General features: G+C 36.4%; 2 protein-coding genes and 1 long non-coding RNA gene across 7 annotated transcripts; 2 read left to right on the forward strand and 1 right to left on the reverse strand.

Annotated features, from left to right (window-relative positions):
- The first annotated feature begins 4,301 nt into the window (after window positions 1–4,301).
- LOC112293195 (L-ascorbate oxidase) lies at window positions 4,302–7,959 on the forward strand. Its single transcript, XM_024542362.3, has 5 exons — window positions 4,302–5,157; window positions 5,546–5,638; window positions 5,783–5,995; window positions 6,196–6,384; window positions 6,602–7,959. Exons 1-5 carry the CDS (start codon window positions 4,894–4,896, stop codon window positions 7,580–7,582), a joined length of 1,740 nt encoding a protein of 579 aa, XP_024398130.1. The 5' UTR covers window positions 4,302–4,893; the 3' UTR covers window positions 7,583–7,959.
- Window positions 7,960–14,640: 6,681 nt separating this feature from the next.
- LOC112292999 (uncharacterized) lies at window positions 14,641–20,134 on the reverse strand. Of its 5 annotated transcripts, XM_090256881.1 has the most exons (7): window positions 19,772–20,072; window positions 19,584–19,676; window positions 18,253–18,972; window positions 17,618–18,068; window positions 16,106–17,434; window positions 15,745–15,891; window positions 14,641–15,512 (listed from the first exon to the last, which is right to left on the reverse strand). In XM_090256881.1, exons 3-7 carry the CDS (start codon window positions 18,304–18,306, stop codon window positions 14,896–14,898), a joined length of 2,598 nt encoding a protein of 865 aa, XP_090113007.1. In that variant the 5' UTR covers window positions 18,307–18,972; window positions 19,584–19,676; window positions 19,772–20,072; the 3' UTR covers window positions 14,641–14,895. The 5 variants fall into 5 exon arrangements, with proteins under 5 accessions (XP_090113007.1, XP_090113009.1, XP_073395762.1 ...); XM_090256883.1 differs by lacking the exon at window positions 19,584–19,676 and having other exon boundaries at window positions 19,997–20,134; XM_073539661.2 differs by lacking the exon at window positions 19,584–19,676 and having other exon boundaries at window positions 19,772–20,081.
- A 91-nt stretch (window positions 20,135–20,225) lies between these two features.
- On the forward strand, window positions 20,226–22,219 carry LOC149987629 (uncharacterized). Its single transcript, XR_016507039.1, has 2 exons — window positions 20,226–20,352; window positions 21,100–22,219. It is a non-coding gene; the product is annotated as an uncharacterized LOC149987629 (long non-coding RNA).
- The last annotated feature ends 470 nt before the right edge of the window (window positions 22,220–22,689 follow it).

A 22,689-nucleotide genomic window follows, 5' to 3' on the forward strand; every position in this document is an offset into this window, starting at 1 on the left:
GTATGTAATTTTTTTTTAAGTGTATAAAGAATCTGCTTTTATAAAATTGGAAGTCTTAAATTTAACACATAAATAATATATATATATATATATATATATATATATATATATATATAACTTATTATTTTTAATTTCTTAAGATTTTGTATGTAATTTTTTTTTAAGTGTATAAAGAATCTGCTTTTATAAAATTGGAAGTCTTAAATTTAACACATAAATAATATATATATATATATATATATATATATATATATATATATATATATATATATATATATATATATAACTTATTATTTTTAATTTCTTAAGATTTTGTATGTAATTTTTTTTTAAGTGTATAAAGAATCTGCTTTTATAAAATTGGAAGTCTTAAATTTAACACATAAATAATATATATATATATATATATATATATATATATATATATAACTTATTATTTTTAATTTCTTAAGATTTTGTATGTAATTTTTTTTTAAGTGTATAAAGAATCTGCTTTTATAAAATTGGAAGTCTTAAATTTAACACATAAATATATATATATATATATATATATATATATATATATATATATATATATATATATATATATATATATAACTTATTATTTTTAATTTCTTAAGATTTTGTATGTAATTTTTTTTTAAGTGTATAAAGAATCTGCTTTTATAAAATTGGAAGTCTTAAATTTAACACATAAATAATATATATATATATATATATATATATATAACTTATTATTTTTAATTTCTTAAGATTTTGTATGTAATTTTTTTTTAAGTGTATAAAGAATCTGCTTTTATAAAATTGGAAGTCTTAAATTTAACACATAAATAATATATATATATATATATATATATATATATATATATAACTTATTATTTTTAATTTCTTAAGATTTTGTATGTAATTTTTTTTTAAGTGTATAAAGAATCTGCTTTTATAAAATTGGAAGTCTTAAATTTAACACATAAATAATATATATATATATATATATATATATATATATAACTTATTATTTTTAATTTCTTAAGATTTTGTATGTAATTTTTTTTAAGTGTATAAAGAATCTGCTTTTATAAAATTGGAAGTCTTAAATTTAACACATAAATAATATATATATATATATATATATATATATATATATATAACTTATTATTTTTAATTTCTTAAGATTTTGTATGTAATTTTTTTTTAAGTGTATAAAGAATCTGCTTTTATAAAATTGGAAGTCTTAAATTTAACACATAAATAATATATATATATATATATATATATATATATATAACTTATTATTTTTAATTTCTTAAGATTTTGTATGTAATTTTTTTTTAAGTGTATAAAGAATCTGCTTTTATAAAATTGGAAGTCTTAAATTTAACACATAAATAATATATATATATATATATATATATATATATATATATATATATTACTGATAATCTTTAAAATTTGATGATTAATATGTCTTTGAGCTTCTTGTATAGAATTTAGAGAAGAAGGCAATTTAAACTTGTAAGAAGTGGATTATTAATACTCCTTAAATTTGATCTGAATTGAGCAGTATTCAAAAGTAATTATATCAAATTGATATTCATTATTAAAGAGAGAGTTGTAATATCTATATCTATATATTACTAAAAGATATTAAGAACAATGTAATAATATTGGTAAAGATGCATAAAATTAATAGAATGCTTTTTCATTTGGCTCAAGCAATTTGTGCTATCTTGATAGTTATAAAGCAAGCACTATATTCTAACTTTTTTTATCATACATTTTGAAACTAAATAAAGTAAAAAATAATATGTACAAAATAATATGAATATATAAGGATTTAAAGGAAAAGGAAAAAAGAAAAAAGAAAAAAGAAAAAGAAAGAAAGAAAAAAAAAAACACCTTAAAAACTGTAATACTTAGTTTTAAATTTTGCTATTAATTTTTGGAGATATTTAATTTAGGACCAAATTAGAAATATTTTTTTAAGATGAAAAAAGATATATATTTCTTTTCTAGGATAATTTTAGATTACAATTGTGAGGTTACTTTGATGTAATATCTTTGATAATACAAAAGCACAACAAGAAATTTTAATAGTATAATACTACAAACCTATTTTCTAGGGATAATTGTTAGTTTAAAGCATAAGAATACTTCTGTGGTTTCCAACAATTTGACAAACAGCATGTCTAATTATTCTCAACATTATTGGTAAAATAGTCAGGAAAGTCACAGCAAAAAAAATCTTTGTTGCTTAAATCATGCAAAGAATATTTTTTAAGTATAAGAATCTAAAAAAATAATAATAATAATAATAATAATAAGAAGAAGTAAAAAAATGTTTTACATATAATTAAAAAGCAATTGAAGTGAAAATATTATAGTAAAATCAATCATAGTCATAATAAAAATTTCAAATTCTATCCAAAGTTAGGATTTGTAAGTTTTTTATTATGTTACAATCAAAAAGACCTTTGAAACTAAGATAGTCGAGCTTAAGCAAAAACTTAAGATCTTTCCATCCTTGTCCTTGTTTTCTTCTTATTTATTTATTTTTATTTTTAATCTAAAGTAATTCTGGAATTAGAGCTTATTAATCACCTTCTAATTTGTATAAGTTTGTTGCATCTATGAAGATAATAATTATTTTTTATTATGATAAAGGACTCCAATGTCTAAGTAGTTATAACCAGAAAATATTTTTCCAATAATATCATAATATTGATTGCAAATTTAGTTTCTTCTTTATTTACTATATTAACTTGAGTAGAGAATACACGAGGTATTGCAGGTTAAATCAAAGAATATTTGCTTTTAATTTTTAGCATAGAGATTTGAACTTTTATATAATTTTTTGTAGATCCTACTAAATAACATACATTAATAATTAAGATATATTATTTAGTGAATAAATATATATTTACTTTATTTTAGTAATAAAAATTCGACCCACAAAAAAAGATTAGTTTGCAATGATTTTTTAGCAACAATAAATTGGAAATTTTTATATCCGTATATTTGCAAAGACAACATTTGGGTGTAGTACATATATTGATATTTTCGTGTCTAATCTGGTTTAAATTTTGTAAAGAAGTCTAGCATTTGCAAGCACTTGCTCAGGGGATGAGAATTAAAATTTCAAATGTAGATTTATTTAACAATAAAAATAATTTTAATTCATATTAAAAACCCCAGGAAAAGAAAAAAAAATTAAAAAAAGGAAAAAAAAGGCTTATGATTAATTATGGGTGTGCTTCAAGTCTTTTCCTAATTTTAATTTCATTAAAAAGTATTCATTTTCTAAGCGTTCGTCAAGTGAAATTGTGCAAAACATCCACAACTAATACCATTTTTCTATTTTTTTTTATTTATTTATTTATTTTTGTAGAATTGTTGCTACAAACAAACAATGGGATGGGAGATCCTGCTTGACAACTACAAGATAAAGATATTTGATTCATTGCAGTTAATACATCAATCTGACAAGAGTCTGGCAACGCCCAAGGGCATCACAAGTAAAGCATGCCCCCATTGCCACACTTCCTCTTTTTCCTCACCCCCCCACCCTATTATTATTATTATTAGTATTATTATTCATTCTACTTTCAAACTATTGTTCATTGATTTTTCTATAATGCAAAGTTATTACTATTTTTACTATTTTTTTGAATTTTTTTACTCGTGATTTAATTAACTCTTTATTTTTTAAACAAATATAACAAACTATCATAGGTTAATATTTGTATACTTTGAAAAGTTAAGATTTTGGGTTGGAGTATTGTCCTTCCAAAAACTCATTGGTGTTGATATTGTTAATTAAAATTATCTGATAGTATTGCTAATTAAAGTTTCTTGATAAAAAATATATGATTTTGTTGATTACTGTAGAGCTCAAATTAAGAGTTTATTGTGTTAACGTATGAATACTTGATATGAATACCAAGTTAGATGGCTTTGCAGTAAAATGTTCAATTGCAGAGACTCTCAGTAGTATATCAACAAACTTGTTGATACCAGGCTTTGGTTCAAGTACCAAAAAATAAAGAGAAAAATACAAAAAACTACACATATATGCACACACACACACACTTTTATATATACATATATACACTCCTTGGCTGTATGTATGGAGGAAAGTAAGAGATCGGAAATGCCACTTATCTCTAACAGACCTTCTGGCTGGAACTGCAATGGGATTCTTATCATGTATATATCTTGCGGATAAAACAGTTGTACTGCGGCGAAGAGCGGCAATACGAAGCAACATCATGCGTCGCATGCCAGAAAAGAGTGTGGGTAACAACAACACTAAGTTAGAGCTGGTCAGAGCTCGCAGACCTGGTGGGTCGATCGTCACTCTCAGCCCCAGTGCCGCATAATTGCAACCAGGGCTGAATGAAGCCTCGTCGTCGTCGCCCAATCCCTCGGTGCCTGTCGCACCACGGATCGGTGCTCTCACACTCTTCTGCACGCCGCCGATTCGTGAGATACCTGCACAGTTGCCGTCCTTTTTGTTGTGCCACTGGCTTCTGAGACCAGCTCCTTGGCGTCAGTGCAGCTGCAGTCTATCGCTCTAGTTGGACTCCATTAGGGGTTCTTCCTCGGGTAAGGCCCTGCAGTGCACTGTAGCAGCTGCCAGTCAAGGTTTATGGGTCTGGGCCGAGCGGAAATCTTGTGTGTCAACACGTGATTCTCGACAGATTAAGGGCGTCTGTTGCAGGTGTTTAGCAATGTCTCGGAACCAGGAATCGATGAGCAGTCGCTGCTGCTGCTAGGTTGGGTGCCGAAGTGGGAGCTGCGTCCACAGCATTGTGGTTGCGCTAGAACGGTGGAGGATACCATCTAGGTGCTACTGCGGATGATTCCTTTGGTGCTGAGAGGAGGGTCGGTTTGAATATGGCGATGAAGTGGGCAGGGTCGTGGGTTTTGGCGACGGTGTTAGCCGTGGCCGGCTTGGCGAAGGCTGCAGTTGTGGAGTACCACTTCAAGGTGGCGTACATGAGTGCAGCCCCTGACTGTTACTCGAAGACGATTATTGGCATCAATGGCGGGTATCCTGGTCCGACCATTCGTGCCACGCAGGGCGACACTGTGAAGGTTACGTTCGAGAATCACGTGGTGACGGAGGGGATTACAATGCATTGGCATGGCATTCGTCAGGTGAGGTCTTCAATGTCGCTGTATTTATACTTGTGAACTAAATATAATCCATGGCATGGCTTTGCTCTCGTTCCTTGATGCTTCTCTTTTAAGCGCCTACGTAGTGTGAGGTTGTATTGAGAAGTATTCTGTGGATTATGAGCATAATCTCTCTGCTGCTCCATTCCACAGTCCTGAAACGTTGATTTACTTATTTCTTTGTATTCCGTTGTTTTCTGGCGTTTTTCCTATCAGCCACGCAGTGGTCAATTGAAGCTTAAATTGCGAACTGCTCACTTGAGCCTCCTTCAGGGAATCTTACGAAATGAAAATTAAGTAGTCTTCAATGAGCTGCTCAAAAACGTGATTAGCCTGTCATTAGCTGCAATACTATTTTTTTTTTTGACAGATAGGGAGCCCATGGGCCGATGGTACAGCTGCAATATCACAGTGTCCGATTCTATACGGAGAGAGCTTCACGTACGAGTTTATCGTTGACCGAGTGAGTATTGTTCTTCCCAATCACTCTGACTGTCGGGTAGCCAGGAAGTAAGTATGTTGGATGTGTTGAATGTGTTTGGTTGCCTTCAAGCCCACCGTTGCAATCCATTATTCGTGGCTGAGAGATGGTGGTGCTTTAGTGCAGCCCGGGACTTACTTCTACCACGGACATTTCGGATGCCAACGTGCCGCTGGATTCTACGGCCCTTTGATTGTGGACTTGCCCAAGGATAAGCATGAGCCTTTCACCTACGACGGGGAGCACATGATCATCTTGAACGATTGGTGGCACCGGTCCATTGTGGGTCAAGAGCAAGGCCTCGAAAGTATCAACTTCGCATGGGTGGGAGAACCCCAGGTTTGGTCCAAATCTCGAATCTTCCCATTTCCCATTTGACGTTTGCTTTAAAACAGTTAGCATGCAAATTCATCAGTTCATCGAATTGTGCACAGTTCAATCGTACAAGCTTGAGTCATCCCCATCACAAATTGGGTCATAAACAGGAACACTAGATTTACATGCGAAGTGTGTATTCTCTGCCGATGGGGAGATTGCAGTCGCTGCTGCTGGAGGGTCGTGGAAGATACAACTGCTCCAATGTCCCTGAGTATAAGCCAGCTGGCCTAAGCTGCAATCAGAGTGATGAGAGGTGCGCACCCCACGTGTGGAGTGTGGAACGCGGCAAGACTTACCGACTGCGCCTTGCCAGTGTGGCCTCCCTGTCTTCTCTCAATTTTAAAATTGAGGTAAAGTTCATCTTCCCACTTCTCACTTCTCTTCAGTCATGCGATTCGTCACATTTTGCTGTTTTTGCAATGTAACGTTATGTATTAAGGTCTCAGGAAGGCTTCATTAAGCCACCCGAGACGCATGCAGTGAACTTCAATGCCGCCATCGGCTAACAGAAACAACCGTTTATGGCTTAGTGGTCGCTAATATCACCATATGCGGTATCGTTGGCAGGGCCATTCGATGAAAGTGGTGGAGGCTGACGGACACAGCATAGAACCCTTCTGGACGGATAACCTGGATTTATACTCTGGAGAGACATACTCGGTCCTTGTGAAAGCCGACAAGCAAGGCGACAACTTCCATTTGGGTTTGAACGTACGCGGCCGCAACGACGAGCAAGTCCCCACGGGACTAGGCATCCTCAACTATAAAGACAAACCCGTGCAGCAGCCCACCACGCCGGCACCCAAAGGACCCGCGTGGAACGACTTCGAAGCCAGCAAACGCCAGGCCAAGACGTACAAGGCTCTGCAGAACAACCCCGATCCCACCAGCCACCCGTTCGACGCGAGCGCTCCGGTCACGCGCACCCTGGTGCTCCTCACCACCCAAAACAAGGTCGAAGGACGCATCAAGTGGAGTATCAACAACCTGACATACGCACCCCTCCAGACTCCACTCCTGGCGGGTCTCGTGTACAACATCAGCGGCGCATACGACACCACGCCGCCGCCGGACTACCCAGCGCACGGCTACAACATCTTCGCACCTCCGGAGCCGCCGCACACCAATGTCGGCAGCGGAATGTACCAGTTCAACACGGGCGACGTCGTGGACGTGATCATCCAGAACGCGGCGGCCCTGAACAACGTGAGCGAGATCCATCCCTGGCATCTCCACGGCCACGACTTCTGGATCCTGGGCTACGGCGAGGGGCAGTTCGACCCGGCGGAGTCCCCAAAGTCCTATGATTTGAAATCCCCACCAACTCGGAACAACGTGGCCACGTTCCCGTTTGGGTGGACAGCGGTGCGCGTCCACCTGGACAACCCTGGCGCGTGGCCGTTCCACTGCCACGTGGAGTGGCACTTCCACATGGGCATGGGCGTGGTGTTCACGCACGGTATCGACTCCGTGCGTGCCCGCGGGATCCCTAATTCCGTGCTGGGCTGTGGCCTCACCAAGCAGCTCTTCTCGCTCCCATCGCCGTGAGCGTCTCACTTGGATATCGTTCATCCCTCGCTGCATTCATCATCCATCTGGTTCTCATCCACCTGCTGCTCCGTTGTCACCTCCCAATGGGGCCAAACCATGAATTGTTTGGGGTGGGGAAGGGTGGTGTTGGTTCTATGCACATAAATGGAGATTTGCTAGAAAAATATATGTACATATATATATATATATATATATATATATATAGCGAGAGAGAGAGAGAGAGAGATAACTTGTTGGGAAAGAGGAAAGAGAAAAAGAGGAGGAAGTTAGTTCTTTAATCCTCTTTTCTTTTTCTTTTCTTTTTTTGTCTTTTCTTCTTATCCTATTGTCGTGCCATCTTGGAATAGCAAATTTTGATTCACTTTTGAAAACTACGCAATTGGTAGTTTTATTGCCTCCTAAAATCTTTACTGAAAAGGTATATAGTCTGTTGTTCTTAAGATAATTTAATACTTTAATAAGAAGACAAATAGTTATCAAATTTAAATAAATATATTGTGCTTGTATTATGTTAATCATTATTTTGATTTACGAAAAAATCCAATATTTAAAAATATTAATCAAGAACAATTAAGTTTCAGAGAATTTTAAAAAACATGTCAAAAATGAAAAAAATAAAAAATAAAACTATTAAAATTTTGAGATTGTGATTTTTGTTTATTTTTTATTTTTCTTTTAAAAAAAATCAAGCCGTAATTTGACTTAGGCTGAAATCAAGTATTTTTTTTACACGTTTTTTATTTTAATTATAAAATTTTGTAACTATTAAGCGTAATTTTGAGAAATTTAACACATTTTCCAAGTTACAACTCTATTACAAAATTTAAAGCAATGTTTCTTCACAAAACATCATTCAATTAATTAAATCAAATCAAAGTCCACAACATATACTTTTGACACAAGACCTATAATATTTTCAAAAGATGAAAATCTTGATTTTTTAACTTATTACGATTGCTAGTGTTTTCCATCTAAATGATTTAGAAGTAGATTTCATGACGAATGCCACGAAACAGAATCCAAATCACATACTAAACTACATTTTACTTTTGTATAAAAAAATAAATAAAAGGAAACATGAAATCGCTGCAGTATTTTTGCCTTGAAGACGTAAAAGCTTGTAGATTTCTATTGCAAGGGCTCATAACAGTCTATCAAAGCACACTCGCACATCTACACTCATTCTGTTCGGTTTGCTAACACTCTGTTTTTCAGTATTTGAGACACAGCACTAATGTGTTGATGCTCGACCTCAACAATCTGCCACCGCCACTCGTTATTGACAATGGAAACGTGATTGAAGAAGAGATTAAACACAATGGCTAATTTAACTATGTTGTTAGTACTACTGACTCGATCTGGTTCGAACTCACACTCTGCCGTAAAACAAGGGACATCCTTCGGGAGATTGTTGAGCTGTACCTGATGCACTGAAGCCCGCGTCACAGATAGATTGGTTTTCGCGATTTGAAATAACAGTGGCGAAGTATTCAGTGCTGAAGAGGTTCGACTACAACGGCAGCATTAAAGAACATAATGAAGAAATTGAGCTCTTTTGAACATGTTCGAACTAAACCTCTTGACGTCATGTCCGCACCATCGACCTTCGAAATGTTCGTGCAAGAGTGAGATGCTTGAAGGTGCGGAAGGATGCTGAATGCCGGAAAAGGGAAGGGATCAGTTTAATGTAAGACATTCACATTGATTGAAAGTTGGCACAGCGTCGTTTGGCTGATGCCACTCTGATTCGCGAGGTCCAGAAAGAATTCTTTTATCGTCAGGTTCGTTTTCTTCTAGAAACTAATCGTCTTTGGAGTGGCACGACGATGGTTGCGCACTGATCGTGCAAGGAGAAGAGGAAGTGGCAATACTTGAGTATCTCGTACCTTTATCGGATTCGCAGAGGGAGGACTTAATCGTGGTAGAAGAACACAGTGCACCAGAATGATCACTCACCGAGGATCTTCTCTCTCCATCAGAATCATAGCACCTGTCGAAGTCTTCGATGGGGAATAATTTCCCACTGTGTTCTAAAACCTCAGAAACGTCGAACGTGAAACCCGCCTTGGCACTGACAGACTTACTTCGGAGTCGCCTCAGCTTCTTCAGGATCTTCTCAGTGAGTTGGCTCTCGGTTGATTCCGATTGTTCTGGTTCAAATATCTGAGACAAAGACTCCAAGGGCTTTGTAGCTAGTCGGACGCCAGGAGGAGGACCAAGCGGACTCGTCCTTGGTTTAATCACCGGCGGAGCCTCCACGATCGGCCTGCCCGGAGCGACTTCCCATTTATACGGAATGGCAACCAGAGAACCAGAGCTCCCAACTTCATGCACTTCTATCATCGGTCACCCCTGAGAATTCTAAGCAACAATGTCTAGTACGCGACAAAGTTATGCACTGGACAATAATATTCGACGGTCATGCAACAGCTAGCTGCAACTTCACCATACTACATAATTCTTGGGGTGAATTTGTGCTCGTGGCACCAGCATGCAGCATTTAGGTAACAATCACAACCAGACAGAGCACAACTGAATCTGTAGATGAAGACATCAACACGAATACACGTACATTCTTTCAAGAAAGTACTGTGTACAACTGAATAGCAAGACTTCCTTGGAAGCACTGACTACTCCTGCAAGAAAGAGTGTCGAGAAGACACCAACGTTTGTGAAGAGGAGGTGACGAGAACAATATATTCCGCTGCTACGACGTTGTGATAGACTGTGAACTCTTTGACAACGGAGGATAATATGAGATGAAGTGCCAGCAAAACACTGCAAAAACCTCCACGGAGAATGATCAAGAAACAGACAAGAGGGAAATATCGAGCAGCAACAATTGCTCCAAGAAACTTTTAGGGGACGGAATGAGGCTGAGGTGGAGGCGCCATTCCCTGCACATGGTGCCACAAAATGCCTCCCCTCCCGTGCCGTGACTCGCGCTGCTGCTCCTCCGCGCAATAGCCCCCCCGTTCGCAACACACCAAAAATGGCGGCACCGAGCACAAGGGGGCAGGGGCATAGTTCCAAATCCAGTCTCGTGAATCGTTGCATCCGTTTTGGCATGATAGTCGGGGGAACTGCCAAGTCGGGCAGCGCGGAACTGGTAAAATGCCTGAAGTCTTGCAACCATATGGTCGGGCTTTCCGATTTCCCATTGCAACCTTCGATCCATGCTCGAGCAAGGGCAAGGGTTTTAGTTTGGAGGGGCTCATCCCTCCCCTCTTCATCGTCATCGCCGTTTCGAGGCCAAGGTGTTTTCATGACACTCAAATTGTGTGACCGCCCTAAAATTGAAATATTTAGTTGATAGTATATATATATATATATATATATATGTGTGTGTGTGTGTGTGGAGTAAATGTTGTAGAATGTGATTCAATTTTTTTACAATTTTTTAAGGGAATTGTTAAATTGACCCAGGCATTGGTTGTAGATCTAACCTATTTTTCATTGGATTTCAACCAATACAAATCCAGTGGAGAATTTTTTTTTTATGATAGTTAGCATGGATGGATTGATTTAGTAAATGCTTGGGTCAATTTAACAATTTTATTTTTTAAATATATTTGTTAATATGTTTGTGTTTATATGATGTAATTTAGTGTATATTTTTTATATTTTTTCTATTTTTTGTATTTTTATTCTCAAGGTTTTTTTGTTATATATTAATAACTTTTATATTCAAGACATTAGTGTTTGTCTTTATTATGTATTAATTTAAAAAAATCATGAATCTATTCATCTATCATGCATTTATTCATATATAAAAATCTCTTTCATCCATCTATGCATTTATTTAATTATACTTGACTTGGTTGCAAAGTAATTTAAAGGTTTGTAAAACCAAAAAGTAGATTTAAAAAGAATATAAGACAAAGAGATAGAAGGTATTATTATCCACAACATGTGTTAAAGCATCAATTCTTTAATTGAATGCAAATACACATATAGTATAGCCAAAGGTTGGTATTTTTGTTGAATAACTTATATTTTGAGAGTCAAGTATTTACAATTCAGATACTCAATAGAAGATGTGGTTATTACTTGTATCAAGTAACTCCAATGTACAAGTATTTTCTCTATTAGCACCAATTGTACTTCTTGACATTATAAGAGCTATATATTTGTTTATTTATACCATTGAACTATTTTTTTATTTTAATTTTTTCAGAAATTATTTTTACATAACCATTAAAATATTGTTATCAATCATATCAATTTATTGCTAATCAACGCTATTTAAAAAACAATTTCTAGTTTACAAATTTGATTTTTAATAACACTAGAATTAACTATGAGAAAAAAGAAAGCATAATATGTTCATGAAGAAGAACAAAAACCATCACAAAAGCAAGAACTATCAATTTAACAATCAAAATGGAAAACTAGCAATAGTAAAAAGCCAAATTGACGGTCTAATTATATTGCTAGAATTTTGTAGGAAGCAATGCAAGGGCAATACTTAAAAAATATATATATATAATTTAATAAAAAAGAAAAAGAAAAATTCTTTGCTAATGCATAAAGATATATATATATATATATATATATATATATAAGTGATGGTGTGTCTATTTGTTTGTTATCATCAGATTAAAATAAGCAATTTATCTGTTTGTTTATTCATCAATGATATATTTAAAATTTAAAATAATAGACACTAATATATTTTAAAATGCCAAAAGTACTTAAGAATTTTCATAAATTAGAGCTTTTAATGATTAGACAACATTTTAAAAAATGAATGTAATATAATTTTTTAAATATTAGAAATAAAAAAAAAAAAATTGACACAAATTTCAATCCTACTTGTATGGATTAAAGTATAATAGAAAATATCAATACATAAAAGGATCCTTAAAAAACAAATATGAGCTAAAATATAAAGTAATTGCAACAATGACTAGCCTTAAGAACTAGAATTCAAATATCAATGACAATTTTTCTTGAGCTCTTGTTATGTTTATCTTATTTTGGAGGTTTAAGAATTTTATTAAGATTTGTCAAGGATATAATTTGATGCTAAGATTATTGAGTTCATTTTAGAATAAATGATTATGATAAGTTTTATCAAATATATTTATTATCAATTTAAAACAATAAAAATAAAAATAAAACATCTTATTTATTTATTGATTTATAATACAGTAAAAAAGAATCTGGTAAATTCACTAAAAATTATACAAAAATCGTTAAGTAAATGCACTTTTACAAAAACTGTAGCTACTAAAATTTGAAACTATTTTGCACATCAAAGCCATGGAGTCTAATTTTGAAAGAGTTGCTCATCAGCTGAAAAATTCAAATGCATATTTGAGTTGGTCAAGCTATCCACTCTATATTTTGCAATATTATTCCAACTCTAATCTGACTAGTGTTATTTTGTTGTATCTAGATTTTATTTCTATTAGTCTACAATATTTTTTGTAGTAATACCAACATTGTGAAGAGGAATATGAATATATTTTAATTTCAGACTTTCAATATATTAGGTTTGTCTTCTCTGAAATGACTGCATTCCAAGTGGAACCCTACTCTTGTAGATTTGAGAGTTTCCTTTTTGATTTTGTTTTGTCAACTTCTTTCTTGGTGTCTTTCCCATTCTTTTATGTAGGTGAAAACCTAACATGTCATTGGAATGAGGAGTGATATAAATTGTTGTTTATGTTTATTTGATAAATGTGCGTTGAGGAATGTTTTGTTTTTTTGATACGTGTACTTTGGGTGAAAGCAATTAAAGGTGGATACAAAGAAATTGCTCAAGTATTGTTAGATGTTGAAGTAGATGTAATTTGACTTATGTGTTTGGACAGGCAGCATTGCATTGGGCTGTATAAACCTTATCCATGGAATCCTATATTTCAACTTTAATTTTTATTGCATTAATATATGAACTACTCAATAATTGTGTTGATCTAAACCTAATTTGAAAACCAAAACTTTTGGGAAAAAAGAAAAAAGAAAAAAAAAATGTTTTTCTTTTGCTAAATTTTGAATTTTTCAAAACTATATTTGAAATTCTACACATTCATTCTTATTTGTATTAACTTAGTGTACAAGAGGATTTGCAGAACTATATTTGAAATTCTACACATTCATTCTTATTTGTATTAACTTAGTGTACAAGAGGATTTGCAGATATTGTTGAAGAAATTATTCATTGAGGTGAAAATATGGATGCAATATATCCAAATATTAAAACCTAAGCAACAAGTATAAAATTTTGCAGTTAACCATGTATTTCTCAACTTTTCAGGCAAACCGAAACAAAGTCAGAAAAGAAATTTCTGTTGTAACATCTTTTTGTTGCAAGATGGACGTGAAAGTCACCTCACAATAGATTCTGAAGGATAGTGGCACAAAATCGAGAGAAGAAACATACACAATTCTAATCATTCAGACGTCCCAACCTTGATTATAGGAAGGATTCTATTCTGTTGTAGAAAACAACACTAGAACCCAAGCAGGCAGACAAGCAGATAAGTACAGACAAACCTCAAGCGGCAAGCAACATCAAGAGCAGTCAAGCACAGATTTCGAGACTGCAAAGGGAGCAACAGACCACAACGAGATGCAAATCCAAAAGAGTTCGATGGTGAGCACGAAGGCAAAGCAGGAGTCTGACCAGAAACGGCATCCAGGAAGACAAATGGACAAGGATAAGAGAGCTTTTGTCCAACCCATATCTCGTCATATGCACCTTTGAACTTAGCCAGGCAGCCACAAGGATCGTGCCTCTGCTCGAGATCCACCACAGATGGGACTGTCAAAGGCAATGTCAGAGGCTTCCTACACAATCCACCCGTTCGTGATGTAATCGAACGAGTCCTGGTCAAATTGCTAAGATACGGTACAGAATATGATGACATTTCAATGGTATGACATGGATACACATCGACATCTTTAAAAATAAAGATAATAATTGACCGGCTAAACGCAACCACATTCAATAATATTCAAACACAGGCAAACACAGGTATAAAAGAAGAAAAGATTACAGTACAAAACATCACCAAAAATGTTCAATTACAAACGTAAGTAAGAACTAGTTAGACGGGTCAAACACGCACCAACTTTATTAAGAATGACCACGAGGTCACAACATAGCCTGTTCAGCTTAGTAGCAACAACGTCTCGCACACCCCTCACAGAAAATGACAATTTCACTAACAGATGTGCGTCAACACTGATGACATTCACAAATCACACAAACATGATTCTTATCCTAGACTTGGGTGCAACGAAACTCTGCTCACTTACACAAAAACACATAAACATCAGGTCAGTAGGAATGTTTCTTCTGCTCAACTGAGAGCCTGGACAGATGGAGACACTGGAAGGACACGACGAGTGCGCTCTTTGACGTGCCGACTGTGAGAATATCGATGCCGAGGAGGTAGTTCAGAGGACACTCCTCTCTTAAGTGCACCAGTACGAGAACCACCGTGGCCAGTTCCAGATTCCTCTCCACCCCGCTTGTCCCGGTGCCGGGGACTGGAAGTGGTAGAGAAAGCTCCACTTCTCCTAAGGGGCTTGCTGTGTAAAGATGTCTTTCCTCGTTGATGAGTGTGATGAGTAGTGTTTGCCAAAGCAGCTCTAGCTACACTATCAACTGTTGCATCTCGTGCAGAAACAGCCTTTGTAGCTTGCTTGTTAAGGTACACCACATGCGGAGCAAGTCCAATAATCAGTTTCCGCAAAGACTCCTCACCGAGGTTGCTGTGTAATGGATTCCCCAAAAGGTTGATTGCCTGGAGAGAACTGTAGTTGGCGGCTAGCTGTCCTATAGATTTCGCTGAGGCGAGCTTGTTGAAACTCAAATCGATGAAGCTAAGTTTCAACAATCGGTGCAGACCTTCAATCTCACTTATCTTGTTCCCAGCCAAATGAAGCTCTCTTAAAGAAGTACAACTCGCCAAACCTGTAAAAATCACAACATTCTTTCAATCTCAACCAGACCAAATACTTGCAAACAACATTAAATCCTTTTCCCATGATAAAAGCAATAGAATCATCCCATCGCGTTTTAATGATTCAGAGGCATCAGCACACTAACTTTCCTTCAACTGAATACGCAAAATGATCACAGCCATTAACAATATTCCTGAATGCAGCTCAGTCATACTAAAAGTTCGATGACCGGTAATACGCACCATGTCCAATACGAATAATCCTGTTGTATGATAAGTTCAACACACGCAGTCGAGAAACTTCCCGGAGCCCCTCAATAACCACTATTTTGTTCCGTGACAAATCCAATGTATGTAGACTCTTCGGAAGACATCCGGGGACAATACGCACTGTATAACAGCAAGAGCGAATTTAGTACCTTACTCGAAGAGAAATACTTACTTTGAAATTGAAGTCAGAATTCAAGACATGAACAGCCACATGTGGGTATCCTAAATTCAAACATGTTATGTCACGTGTATTACAAATTAAATGACACGGACCACAAATAATTACTTTTGGGGACAAAAAGATAATACAATAAAATGGATGTTAAGTATTGACCTATAGCGTTAGCGGAGAGGTTAAGAGTCTTCAGATTGCTGTGTCCGCCAAGTGGTGGAAGTAACTTCAACCCCACCCCAGAGAAATGAGCTACTGTGGATAGTGAATTTACAGATCGCGCAATAGAGCTAGCCATTTCACTGTCTGCATCCAATAATGGCTCCCCCAGATGGTTTCTACGGTCCAAAGCAACAATCCCATCTCCTTGAATCTGGTCAGATCGAGCTCTGGCCCGGAAAAAGGGATCCGCTGGGGCTGAAGGCTCTGTATCTGAGTAAGCTGTTATCTCAGATTCGTCTACTGGGAAGGGGGTCGGACCAATACAATTAATCCACTCTTCAACTCTTGACAAATTGGGGCGACCTAGTTCAAAAGCTTTCGTATCCTGCTCATTATTCACATCTACATCATGACTTGTTGACGGGTTTAAGGTCAGTTCCTGGAAGCGATCATATAACACGGCTTCCGAATCTTCGTTTACTCCAGCTTCATCACACGACTTATCATTTTCATCATCACACTCCACGACTTCGCCTATCTTGGGAAAAGACCCACAGCGTACGCTCCCAGGATAAACATCACTTCTGGGGTAGGATACGTGCAACTCCAACTTTGGGGAACCACTGCAGTAATCGACATCTGAAGAATAGCCAGAAGCACCTGAAAGCAGTAATCTGACAGACTTGCTTACAGTAGATCTCGCAATCACAGCATGTTTCTCTGGATGAATATTACGATGCGACATAAGCAAAACTTTCCACCAAGGTTTGCGTTTCACAGATGAAGCTTTGTCAAGAGATCTCGAATTTATGTCAAGATCTTTAGCATCTCTTAGGTCAGCTTCTGAACGTAGACTTTCCACCAGATTTTTTCGCCAGTGAATGGAGAAACGCTGTCTGCTAACATTTTGACATAATGAACTTTCATGAGAATGCTGAGCTAAATCCTGTTCGTTTGATTGAACTGGATGTTGCTCAGATGTAAGCCCCAATTCATACAGACCACCTTCACTACGAGCTTTCTTGAGAAAATGGCTTGCGTCTTCACCACGGCTAAATTGACCTCCTTCCGAACCCTTGTCCAGCGCGCCCAAACGTGAATCTTCGCGATAAACACCTGGATCACTCCCATAATCACCAACAGCTTCCTCATCAAAGAAACAACCTCCCGCAGTGTCAGACATGCCAGCCATGTTGGAGTGTAACTCATAATACGTTGCAGTTCCATTATCCGCGCTAGACCCTGAGCGCCGCTCATCTGCAGAATGCTCGGCACTTCTCGATCCCCCAGAAGGATGATCAGTCTGAATGCTGCGAGAACATTCGCCTTCTGCACTTGACCACAAACAAATAAAATCATCAAGTCCCGAATATCGTAATGGGAAGGAAACAGGTAGTTGTGTAAACTGAAAAACACTCTAAAAATCCAAATGCAGTACAACTTTCACCCCCGAATTCTCTAGGTCCACTCAACACTTCATAACTGCAACAAAGACAAGGTTTTCCTGCGTACTCAGAAATTCTTCATCCTCGTCACCCTCGTAAGCACGTTCTGCAACAGCTTCGCCAGCCTCTGCAACACTAGCTACATGCTTGTCATAGCTATCAGCCCTTTCGTATTTTATCTTATCTAAAGCTCCTGTGTCAAATTCAAATAATTCGGCATGACTTGCTTTCGATGCATCAACAGAAGGAGGGAGATCTAGCTCTGTCCAGCACAACACGTTATCTTTCTTTGCTATCGAAGAAACGGAGAGAAGCTTCTTCGATGTGTTGCCAACAGGCACAGTCAAAAGCTTTTCATTGTCGATTGTCGGATCTGCCATTATACAGGGACTATAGTCCTTTGCCATAAGGTCTTTCTGAGAACTCTCGGACAGATGATCACCGTCTTTCGACAATAGTTGCTTCTGAGATAACTCCCAAACGCTTTCACTGTGTACAGATTCTGCTGGAGTGGAATTCTGTCCGACGGAATACCCAAAAATCAAAAATCAATGTCATTCATCAACAGAAATATCCCTAGAGGGTAAAACTGCATTTCCAAAGAAACACCTAAATACCATATGAATAAATAACGAAACAAGTGCGCTGAATAGGCAAAGTTCAATAGAAATCATTTCGGAAGAGCAAACTAAAAACAGATACCTTCATCTTTGTCTTCCGAACAAACATTGAAGTCAAACAATGTATCTTTGCCATGATCCCTTACGCCACAAAGGTCGCAATACAGGTCAAGACCGAATACCACCTTCCTCAAACCCCTTTCCTCCACACGTACCACCTTCCAACCCAAAACGTCTTTACCACAGAAACCGCCCTCGATAAATTCCATCAAATTGTAGGGTACCTTGTATCTATGGGGTAAATTATACACGCAACATGCTAAAATACCTCAGCTGGAACAATTGACATGTAATCAATACACGTAATGTTCTGGAAGTGCGTTGTTTTTTTCTTTTTTCTTTTTTCGCAGTTTGTATTTTTTTTCTTGCTCTTTTCCTTTGAGATACGGATAGATGAAAACCAAAACTAAGAAAGAATACTGAAATCGTTTACATTGTAGTCGAAAGACAAGGATAGGAGGCCAAATCCTGACCCCAACCCAACTGTCTACATTGATATCAATCAAAGGGTCGCCCCATAAGCCATATTAGCCGTAATCTAATGCCAACCCCTGCACCATGCGACAAGCCCTCCAGACCTGCGAGTGCCTAGCTTTCTGATGTCCAGCAAGGGCTGGGCAACCGCCAAGGCCCCACACCTGCCCACCGGTGCGAGACGGATGAATAATAAAGGCTGCCAGAGTGAACCCTCAGTGTAACAAAACAATTATTTTAGTCCTCCAAAACCCTTCTCAGGCATCACCTGCAAAATGAAGGAAAACAACCACTTCAATTAAATTACATAACGAACCGCAAAGCCGCGACACAGCCGCAAGGAAAATTCTCAGTAACGACGTTGCATGGTATGCACTCAAAGCACCAGAACACAAATCATCGACCCGTGGGAATGCGTAACTTAGGACTATGAAAATCAACATTCAGTAGGCATCGCTACAAAACAGGTTAGATGCAATCAATTCCAAAATCCACAGAAGACGCTCATAAAAGTGACCATATACAGCTCCTCCAATTCATTCCCACGAAGAGAGAAAGAAGACCACAATTGTAATAGACTCTTTCAAGAACAAAAAGTGAAAACAACTACAACGTTCACCGCTGCTAACCCGCCCCACCTTCGATTATACTTGCACCACAGCCGAGACAGGAGGCAAGATTGTCACAAATCCACTGCTAAAACACGATCCATCAATCAATCCATCACTGAAACAACATAAATCATATCCAAAATCCACACAAGTCCCCAACGAGCCTCACCTCAAACCCTTAACGCCGCAGAAACCCAAAAAACAACCACATACCACCCGACGGTCACTACAATCAGCCAGGTTACGACCAGTGTCACGACAAACCCACCAAGCCTCAGTTGGATTCATCCCCAGAACACCCCCACTTGCATCCGCTTCAAAAGCCTCGAACCTCCACCACCCCAACCTTCACCACATCAAACTACACAACAGCCGCAATCATCCCCGTTTACCAAAATAAGAAACACGAAACAGGGCACATCCAAGCCCCACCTCCAACTCGACCAGACAAATTACCTCATTAAAATTTTAAAAAAATATCACGAATAAAGCCGACAACCGCGATTCCGTAGCATGGACTCGTTCCGCTTGGGCTACAAGTGTGGATGATGCAAGGGGCGCATTCAATGCCAACGACGTGCTAGGGTTACGCGAATCCGGAGCCCCCACTGATGATTAAAATAAATTCTCCCCTGATGATGTGAAGTGGGAAAGAAATCCGAGGAGAAAACTGGAACCCACCATCCTTACAGCAACAAATTGAGGGCCAAAACCAAGCAAAGTATGCCAGCTCGTGCGGTATGCCACCATGGGGCCCGATCATGTCTGAGCCACAGAACTGACACACACACACGAATCGTCGTCAGGGAAAGGATCCCCAGGAGTCAATCAGTCATGGCGCCCCCACCCCGCTTCGCTTCACAACCCTGGCCGTCGATGCGACTCCCTGTCCTCGCCGGGCAGCGCCACCGCGAGGCGGGGGTCGTCGCGAAACGTCGCGGGCAGCCCGCGGCCAAATTAGGGTTTGGGTGGCGTCGCGTCGCGCCGCTTGCTCGCGAATTCCACGAGTGGTCCGCTTGTCAGAGCCTCCTCGTTGTGTGTATATTGGATTCCTAGAATCCTACAACACTCTTGTCTTTTTACTTCGTTTTACTATTCTCTTGGTTTACTTTTCTTCCCTTTCCCTTTTGCCTTTCTTTCTCTTTGCCCTTCCTTTGCTTTTCCTTTTTTATAATCCTACTTTAGTTTTTAATATTTATTGGAATAATGAGGGTGAAAAATACTTTTGTGGTCGGGAGAAATATGGATTTATGATTGAGGTGGGAAGATTGATCCATTTGCTATTATCTTGGGTTTAATTATACATTGGGTTTGGGTGGATGATTCTCCCGAGTGGTAAGAGCTTTGTGGTTTGCTTATAGCAGTTGTGTCTTGTGGATGACCAAAAAATGTGTTTTGGATTCCAATTAGAGTGAAACTAGAAAACTTGTAGTCAATGAGTTTAGAAGAATTTTTGGCAACCAACGTCATTGTAGTCTTTCTAAAACAAAGTTATTAAAAATGTTTTTATTTTATTTTATTTTTTCTTTTTGCTTTCTTCATTATCAAATTGGTGAAAATGTTGTGGTGATTACAAACAGTAGATTGAACCTAAGAACATGTAAGCTGAGATTGAGTTTGTAAGTGGATAGATTCTGTGAACAATTTAAGAAATATTCAGGTATAATATGTCAGTAAAATGGGTCTTAATTTATGATTACGAAATTAGCGATAATAAATATATTATTCCGACAAATCTAAAGCTATAAACAGCAATGAAAAAATTCCAATGTGTACTGGACCAGAAAATCATGCTAATATTGATCAAATGAGAATGGAGCTTATTTGAAGGTGGTTGGAAAGACCAACGCCACCACTTATGAAATTAAAAGACTTCATCTACTTCAGAAAGTAGGGATAATAGATATTAACTATGATTCAATAAACAGGGACTTTACAACTATTCTAATAACCGTAGACGTGAAATAAGAATATTCCGTTCATTGCAGGAAAAATGTTTAAAAAATTGAAGTTGCTTTAAAAGGACTTTTAAGTTATATTTTAAGAAAGAGAATTGCATTTTGATACATCAAGGGAGTCGAATATAATGGTTTTTAATTAAATTCCAATTTTAACCAAAGATCCAAACTATGTTCAAGAAAAAACACAATGAAAATATCATCTTGCAGAAAGTAATGGTTTCTAACACTATTGAGAATGAGGACATTGGCAATACCAATATTGTGGTTAAGTTGGCACAATATTGACAAACTAGCAGTAATCCATATATACTGACAGCATTCATGATGACTAGATGTTTTTTTTTGACAAAAATAAGAAAAAACGGTTTGAGTCCGAATTTAATAAACATCTTCCAACTTATGAAAATACCATTTTGTTTGCAATCTTTTCAAAAGCCAATAATTGAAAACTAAATGATTTAAAATATGATTGCAAAGTTTTAGAAGGATGAAATATTCATTGATTATGAAAAAAAATCCTATTTTTTTCTATAAATATGTGTATGCACATCAAAAAAAAAGAAAAATATTAATAAAACACAAATATTAAAATGATGATATTGAAAATAAATACACAGTCAGTTTATAGCTTCTAGATTAAATAAGAAAAAAAATTTTAAAAAAATCTTTTAAAATCTTGTGTATTGTGACCAAACTCACATCTGATTTCTAAAACATCTTGTATTTTTAGTACTTATAATGCCATAAAACATGCTTTGGTCATAAATGAAGTGCTATCATACAAAAACCTTAGTAATAAGTAGAATCATGCACTAAACATTTTGAAAGTTGGAATATTGTAGTGATGACGAAAGAATTGTATGAATGGCAGTTAAAAAAAATCGAGATATTATTTGGATATGCTGAATGTAAATAAAAATATAAATAATTTTTTTTATACATATATATTAAATATATACAATGTTGTATTTTTTTTCTTTTTCTTTTTCCATTTGATATTAAAAAACACTTATATATAGCTTAAAACACAATTATTTAAAATTATATTTATTTATTGTATTCTACATTAAAATATAAAGAACTTCAAATTTAGCCTTAGAATTTGTAATATATATATATATATATATATATATAAAAGAATTTTAAATAGATCCACATATTCATTAAATCAATCCATCCATCATGATAAAAATAAAAAAAAAAAGACCTCTAGATTCATTTTTCTACTGTTAGATCCACAACTAATGAAAACCAACCACATTCATCATGATTACCATATCATTCATTATGGTTACAATCATAGCTATTTCTTATTTCTATTCTCTTTCTCAAAAGAAATCCTATTTTTTATGTAAGTATAATCAAAAGACACACTTAAAAACAATCTTCTTACTGTACCTCCCATCTCTCTCT

This window comes from Physcomitrium patens, chromosome 16 (genome assembly GCF_059467195.1).
Source record: "Physcomitrium patens ecotype Gransden chromosome 16, ASM5946719v1, whole genome shotgun sequence".
Taxonomy (NCBI): domain Eukaryota; kingdom Viridiplantae; phylum Streptophyta; class Bryopsida; order Funariales; family Funariaceae; genus Physcomitrium; species Physcomitrium patens.